The sequence below is a fragment of the Babylonia areolata genome, chromosome 30, assembly GCF_041734735.1.
Source record: "Babylonia areolata isolate BAREFJ2019XMU chromosome 30, ASM4173473v1, whole genome shotgun sequence".
Classification (NCBI taxonomy): Eukaryota; Metazoa; Mollusca; class Gastropoda; order Neogastropoda; family Buccinidae; genus Babylonia; species Babylonia areolata.
This window is the reverse complement of record NC_134905.1, coordinates 1812345-1820784: the sequence shown is the minus strand read 5'-3', so window position 1 is coordinate 1820784 and position 8440 is coordinate 1812345. Positions and strand designations below refer to the sequence as shown.

At 42.5% G+C, this 8440-nt stretch overlaps 1 protein-coding gene across 1 annotated transcript; it reads left to right on the top strand.

Annotated features, from left to right (window-relative positions):
• Positions 1 to 7996, top strand: LOC143275337 (uncharacterized). The gene is made up of 3 exons (XM_076579362.1): positions 1 to 348; positions 1457 to 1600; positions 5517 to 7996. The coding sequence occupies exons 1-3, from the start codon at positions 135 to 137 to the stop codon at positions 5753 to 5755; spliced, it is 597 nt and encodes a 198-aa protein (XP_076435477.1). The 5' UTR covers positions 1 to 134; the 3' UTR covers positions 5756 to 7996.
• Positions 7997 to 8440: the final 444 nt, after the last annotated feature.

The following is an 8440-nucleotide window of genomic DNA, read 5'->3' as shown; positions in this document are numbered from 1 at the left end:
CGGCTCCTTGTTCACCTCATAGGAACCTCCATTGTCCTGTGTGCTAGCTAGGTTGTAGATCGCCGCGGCCACTCTTCCTCCACTATTTCCTAAACTGCTTTATTCACTTCAATCCTACTGACTCCGTCACAAACATGGCAATGTGGGCGTCTCGTACGTCGGGTTACAAAGTGGGTATTTTGTTGCTGTGCGTTGGTTCAGTGTTTTATTCGATCGGATATGCTTCTCCGTTTTGGCTGTCCGACCACTCTTATAAGTTTTCCGGGCTGTGGCAGGCCTGTGGCTTCAGCAATTCGGACAGCGCCACTGTCTGCTCGACAAGGCCGCAGTCAGCCGACGTACATAGAGGTACCATAGTTATTTTATACACGGAAAGGTAGTCTTTTACATTAAGACTTTCGTGTGGCTGCGTCCAGTTTGTCTCACTGCTACACAATGTCACCTGCTGGTGATATGATGATGATGATGATAACAGCACACACACAACACAATATATATATATATACACACACACACACACACACACATATATATATATATATATATATATAGAGAGAGAGAGAGAGAGAGAGAGAGAGAGAGAGATGATGATGGTAAAAGAAGAAGGTAAAGTCCTATTTTAGCGTCCCATAATTTTTATTGCACCTGTTGCCAGACGGTAGTTACATTTTCATAGTTAATGGCACCACTAATGATAGTAATAAAGATAATGATGATAATAATAATGATAATAATAATGATAACAATAATGATAATAATAATGGCCCGTGTATGATGATGATAACGCATTTGATATTTTCACGTTGCACATTTCTTACCAGTTCGCACTTAGGGTCAATGAAGTTACATTGCTGTCAAAACATGATCAGTCTCACACACAGCTCTGGTATACAGTCTTTTCTCGTCAAAAGTTATTTCTGTGTGTGTGTGTGTGTGTGTGTGTGTGTGTGTGTGTGTGTGTGTGTGTGTGTGTGTGTTCTTTAGTTTAACGTCTTTTCACTGTAAGTGATATTAGACGAGGGAAGGAAAAAAATCGAGTGGGAGGAGGGGAGGGGGGGGGGGGGAATTACTGTGTACGCATACGAGTAAGTGAAAGTGTGTGTGTGTGTGTGTGTGTGTGTGTGTGTGTGTGTGTGTGTGTGTGTGTGAAAATTATTGATTTAAGTTTTGTTTAAAAAAACAACAACAACAAAAACAAAAAACAACCATAACAATATAACATATTTCAAATGAAAAACTAACAACTATAACAGCGAACCAACTGGACTATTTAACGAGGAGTTGAAAAAGTCATACATTAGCAATGGACTGCTGAACTGAGATCGTCAACACTGAAGATGACTTCAGTTCAGGGATTTGAGACTTTAGCATATCGCAAGTTGGTATATGTATATATATATATGTGTGTGTGTGTGTGTGTGTGTGTGTGTGTGTGTGTGTGTGTGTGTGATTGCAGAGAACCTGTTTAAAGCAGTGCAAGCTCTTCAGACCATTGGCTTGATCGGTGTCATTGTGTCCCTGATGTACGCTGGGTATGTCAACTGCTGTCTCGTCAGGGAGTCACACAGCAGAGTCCTGGAGATGACTTCTGCTCTCAGTGGTCAGATTTGTTGATCGTAGGGAGGGAGGGAGGAGTTTGTTTTATGCCCTCTGTGTGTGTGTGTGTGTGTGCGGGCGCGTCAGTGTGTGTGTGTGCGTGCGTGCGCGTTCGTGTTTGTGTGCTCTGTTCTCTGCTGTATTTTATTATTGATTTATTTTCACTATCTAATTATTCGTTTGTATTTGCTTGTTTATTTCTTCATTTATTTGCGCGTGTGTCAAATTAGAAAGAAGTGAGTTCAGTGGTATGTACGCACACAAGCGAACAAGAAAAGCAAGGCCTTTCAACACTCACGAGTAATGCCCACTAAATGGACCACAGGAATTTTTGAATCGAGTGAGAAAAAAACAACACAACGTATGTCTCTTCCATACCTGCAAGCTTTTCCAATAATATTATGTCATGCCAGGTTTGTTATCTTGACCTTTAGCAAAACGCAAATACAAAGAGTAATTCTTGTGCCCCCCTGGGGGGGTATTGAAACGTTACATACACATACCTACTTCACTTACATCCCCCTGGGGGGTATTGAAACGTTACATACACATACCTACTTCACTTACATCCCCCGGGGGGTATTGAAACGTTACATACACATACCTACTTCACTTACATCCCTCGGGGGGTATTGAAACGTTACATACACATACCTACTTCACTTACACCCCCCGGAGGTATTGAAACGTTACATACACATACCTACTTCACTTACATCCTCCGGGGGGCATTGAAACGTTACATACACATACCTACTTCACTTACATCCCTCGGGGTGTATTGAAACGTTACATACACATACCTACTTCACTTACACCCCCCGGAGGTATTGAAACGTTACATACACATACCTACTTCACTTACATCCCCCGGGGGGGTATTGAAAGGTTACATACACATACCTACTTCACTTACATCCCCCGGGGGGGTATTGAAAAGTTACATACACATACCTACTTCACTTACATCCCCCGGAGGTATTGAAACGTTACATACACATACCTACTTCACTTACATCCCCCGGGGGGGTATTGAAAGGTTACATACACATACCTACTTCACTTACATCCCCCGGGGGGGTATTGAAAAGTTACATACACATACCTACTTCACTTACATCCCCCGGGGGGGTATTGAAACGTTACATGCACATACCTACTTCACTTACATCCTCTGGGGGTATTGAAACGTTACATACACATACCTACTTCACTTACATCCTCTGGGGGGTATTGAAACGTTACATACACATACCTACTTCACTTACACCCCCGGGGGGTATTGAAACGTTACATACACATACCTACTTCACTTACACCCCCTGGGGGTATTGAAACGTTACATACACATACCTACTTCACTTACATCCTCTGGGGGGGCATTGAAACGTTACATGCACATACCTACTTCACTTACATCCTCTGGGGGGTATTGAAACGTTACATACACATACCTACTTCACATACACCCCCTGGGGGTATTGAAACGTTACATGCACATACCTACTTCACTTACATCCTCCGGGGGGTATTGAAACGTTACATACACATACCTACTTCACTTACATCCTCCGGGGGGTATTGAAACGTTACATACACATACCTACTTCACTTACATCCTCTGGGGGGTATTGAAACGTTACATACACATACCTACTTCACATACACCCCCTGGGGGTATTGAAACGTTACATACACATACCTACTTCACATACACCCCCTGGGGGTATTGAAACGTTACATACACATACCTACTTCACTTACATCCCCTGGGGGTATTGAAACGTTACATACACATACCTACTTCATTTACATCCCCTGGGGGATATTGAAACGTTACATACACATACCTACTTCACTTACATCCTCTGGGGGTATTGAAACGTTACATACACATACCTACTTCATTTACATCCTCCGGGGGGCATTGAAACGTTACATACACATACCTACTTCACTTACATCCTCTGGGGATATTGAAACGTTACATACACATACCTACTTCACTTACATACCTCGGGGGTTTTTGAAACGTTACATGCACATACCTACTTCACTTACATACCTCGGGGGGTATTGAAACGTTACATACACATACCTACTTCACTTACATCCCCTGGGGGGGTATTGAAACGTTACATACACATACCTACTTCACTTACATCCTCTGGGGGGGCATTGAAACGTTACATACACATACCTACTTCACTGACATCCTCTGGGGGGTATTGAAACGTTACATACACATACCTACTTCACATACACCCCCTGGGGGTATTGAAACGTTACATGCACATACCTACTTCACTTACATCCTCCGGGGGGTATTGAAACGTTACATACACATACCTACTTGACTTACATCCTCCGGGGGGTATTGAAACGTTACATACACATACCTACTTCACTTACATCCTCCCTGGGGGTATTGAAACGTTACATACACATACCTACTTCACTTACATCCTCCCTGGGGGTATTGAAACGTTACATACACATTCCTACTTCACTTACATCCACCAGGGAGTATTGAAACGTTACATACACATACCTACGTCACTTACATCCCCCTGGGGAGGGGGAGAAAATATCGGCGGCTGAGCCGTGATTCGAACCAGCGCGCTCAGATTCTCTCGCTTCCTAGGCGGACGCATTACCTCTTGGCCATCACTCCACTCAAACGTTTTTCACTTTAATGTAAATGTGCAGATTTGTATGGGCTGAACTACAAATATTTAATGTAAATGTGCAGATTTGTATGGGCTAAACTGCAAGTACATTTCCACCTTTGCATTGGCTAAACTATAAGTATTTCACGTAAATGTGCAGGTTTGGATGGCTTCATTGCATAAACAATAAGTATTTCATGTAAATGTACAGGTTTGTACGGGTTGAACTACAAGTATTTCATGTAAATGTGCAGTTTTGGTATGGCTGAACTTCAAGTATTTCATGTAAATGTGCAGGTTTGGATGGGCTGAACTTCAAGTATTTCATGTAAATGTGCAGGTTTGTGTGGGCTGAACTACAAATATTTCATGTAAATGTGCAGGTTTGGTTTGGCTGAACTTCAAGTATTTCATGTAAATGTGCAGTTTTGGTTTGGCTGAACTTCAAATATTTCATGTAAATGCGCAGTTTTGGTTTGGCTGAACTTCAAGTATTTCATGTAAATGTGCAGGTTTGGATGGGCTGAACTACAAGTATTTCATGTAAATGTGCAAGTTTGGATGGGCTGAACTACGAGTATTTCATGTAAATGTGCAGTTTTGGTTTGGCTGAACTTCAAGTATTTCATGTAAATGTGCAGTTTTGGTTTGGCTGAACTTCAAATATTTCATGTAAATGCGCAGTTTTGGTTTGGCTGAACTTCAAGTATTTCATGTAAATGTGCAGGTTTGGATGGGCTGAACTACAAGTATTTCATGTAAATGTGCAAGTTTGGATGGGCTGAACTACGAGTATTTCATGTAAATGTGCAGTTTTGGTTTGGCTGAACTTCAAGTATTTCATGTAAATGTGCAGGTTTGGATGGGCTGAAGTACAAATTTTTCATGTAAATGTGCAAGTTTGTACGGGCTGAACTACGAGTATTTCATGTAAATGTGCAGGTTTGGATGGGCTGAACTTCAAGTATTTCATGTAAATGTGCAGGTTTGTGTGGGCTGAACTACGAGTATTTCATGTAAATGTGCAGGTTTGGATGGGCTGAACTTCAAGTATTTCATGTAAATGTGCAGGTTTGTGTGGGCTGAACTACAAGTATTTCATGTAAATGTGCAGGTTTGTGTGGGCTGAACTACGAGTATTTCATGTAAATGTGCAGGTTTGGATGGTTTCATTGCATAAACTATAAGTATTTCATGTAAATGTACAGGTTTGTACGGGTTGAACTACAAGTATTTCATTTAAATGTGCAGGTATGTGTGGCTTCATAGGCTGCCTTCTCTTCGTGATCTGGAAACAAATGAAACCCCCAACGATTGATGAATACCTGGGCTGGGCTTTTGGTTTCAACATGGCTGGATGCCTGGTGATCATGTTCAACATCATTGTCATCGCCATTTCCAACCGTGTGGACAGCGCACGTTCCGACATCACAGGCCTCGTCCAGGGAGGTAACCCTGTCGTCATGCCGACGGTGTGGTCTGTGCCATAGCCAGGTTATGGGTACCCCCAGGTGTACTCCAGTGTCCCCGGTGTAACAAACATTGTTGACAAAGTCAAAGTTCTGACTCTTCTATAATCCTTGCTTGCACCACAGCCAAACAGCTTTTCAACGCCATGAACAATCTACTAGGTAAAATGAAAAACACTCCTCTCCCTACAACATTTTCGGTGCAGGAACTCCCTCAAAAGTTTCCTGACTTCTTCACCGGCAAAATATCATGCATTCGTGAGAAGCTTGACTCTGTTGTGTCTCCTTCTTCACCCGCTTAAAGAACGCGTGTACAGTGGTCCTGTTTTACATTGTTTCCAACTGGTTACTGAAGAGTTTGTGAAGAAAGTGTGTCTGAGCGCTTGTCCGAAATCCTGTGAGCTTGACCCTGTCATGTCTTCTTTGTTGGTTGAATGTATTGATGTTCTACTGCCACATATTACTCATGTCATCAATTCTTCCTCACTGTCTGGTTGTTTCCCTGAAAGTTTCAGATCTGCTGTTGTATGTCCACTCATCAAGAAACCATTTTTGGATCATAATTGTTTGAAAAATTATCTGTCTCAAATCTCTCATTTCTATTAAAACTGCTGGAAAAGATAATCTTGTTTCAGCTCTTAGCTCATCTGGAACCAAATAGTTTCCTTAATTCTCACCAGTCAGCTTATAGACGTGGTCATAGTTGTAAAACGGCTTCTTAGAATAGTGCATGATTTGCTTTCTGGATTTGATGACGATAAGATATCTGTTCTCGCTCTCTTAGACTTGTCAGCAGCTTTTGACACTATCGACCACTCTATCCTCTTGAACAGACTTAAAACTTCCTTTGGTATTCGTGACACTGCACTAGCATGGATCACGTCTTACCTGTACGATCGTACACAGAAAGTGTGTGTAAAGGGTAGATACTCTAGAGTATCTGCCTTAACTCTCTCCATACGAACGGCGAAAGAGACGACGTTAACAGCGTTTCACCCCAATTACCACCATCAAAATATTACAAGCGGAAGGCTCTTAACACTGAAGAGGTGAATGTTGACAAAGAATACCACAATTCTGACGACGGAAGCTAAAGGTTGGGTCATTGAGACACGCACTGGACATCCGAAGGGTCTGTGCACAGGAGAAGAGAGGACTGGCCGTACTGAGTGAGTTAAAACATGATGCCCCACAGGGGTCCGTCCCAGGTCCTGTTCTTTTCGTGCTGTATGCGGCTCCTGTGTTGGATGTCATAAGTCATCATGCGATGTCGCATGAGAGCTTTCTGATGACACTCAACTTTATCAGTCAGCTTCCATAGCTGAATTTGATGCACTGGTGACTCAAACACTGGAGTGCATTGCTGGCCTAAACGACTGGGTGACTCTCAATAAGCTGCAACTAAATGATGATAGTACTGAACTGATAATAGCCTGTCCAAAAAAGTTTCGTCAACATCCTTCCTTTCCTGACTCTGTTCTGATCAATAATACACCTGCTTCACTTTCTCCTTCTGTTCGCAGTCTTGGTGTAATCCTAGACCAGTCTCTTTCCTTCCAACAGCACATTTCGAATATCTGTAAAGTTGCCGATTTGGAACTGCGTAGAATCAGTTATATCCACCACTATCTCTCAACCGATGCAACCAAGACACTTGTATGCGCTCTGGTTCTCTCAAGATTGGATTACTGCAACTCTCTTTTAACCGGCCTTCCCAAATATCTATTAGACAGACTCCAACAAATTCAGAATAATCTGCCAGACGTATTTGTAGAGCTTCTAAATTTGACCATGTTTCTCCTCTCCGTCAGTCTCTCCACTGGTTGCCTGTTTCTGATCGAATAGATTATAAGCTATCCACTCTGACCTTTTCTGCAGTCAACGGATCTGGCCCCAAGTATCTTTCTGAACTCCTCCATATCTATACCCCGTCTTGTCAGCTCCGTTCTTCCTTTGATTCTCAACTTCTCAGGATACCTCACGTCAGAAGTAAGATCTATATAGGGACACAGATCGTTTTCTTTTCAATCGCCAAAGACGTGGAACAAGCTCCCAGATAACCCCCTTCATTCTGATTCCCTTGCATCTTTTATCAGTCCCGGCCCCCTTAGATTGTAAGGAGTTATATATATATATATATGGAGAGAGAGAGATAGATGTATATCTATTTTTTTGTCCTTCGTTCTTGCCCCACGTGAGAGAGGGCAGCATGTACAAAAGCCGAACAATTTCATGTTCAATAAATGTTCGTTTAGAAAAGTATTTTCTTGTCTTACTACGTCTGTATGTTTCACACACACACACACACACACACACACACACACACACACACACACACACACACACACACACACACACACACACACACACACACACACACACACACACACACACACACGTGTGTGTGCAGTGTTTTTGTGTGTGTGTTTGTACATGATGTGTGTATGCCATGATGTGTGTATACGGCATCAGGATCACATTTCTGATAAAGACTACCATAGGAAGGAAAACCAGTTCTTGCAAACCAAGCAACTCGAACAGAAGAGGCTGCGTGAGACGAAGAACACCTGGTGTAAGAGAAAGTCCGAAGAGCTTCAGTCCGCTGCTGATGCTCACGAGATGAAGACCTTCCATGATGGTCTCCGAGCTGTGTATGGGCCGAGAGTCACAGGATCAACCCCTGTCCGAGCCTTGGACCAGACTACC

Coding starts and splice junctions, on each gene's coding strand:
- LOC143275337 (XM_076579362.1), top strand. CDS start 135: ATGGCAATGTGGGCGTCTCGTACGTCGGGTTACAAAGTGGGTATTTTG. Junction 349..1,456: donor GTCAGCCGACGTACATAGAG/GTACCATAGTTA, acceptor GTGTGATTGCAG/AGAACCTGTTTAAAGCAGTG. Junction 1,601..5,516: donor GATGACTTCTGCTCTCAGTG/GTCAGATTTGTT, acceptor TTAAATGTGCAG/GTATGTGTGGCTTCATAGGC.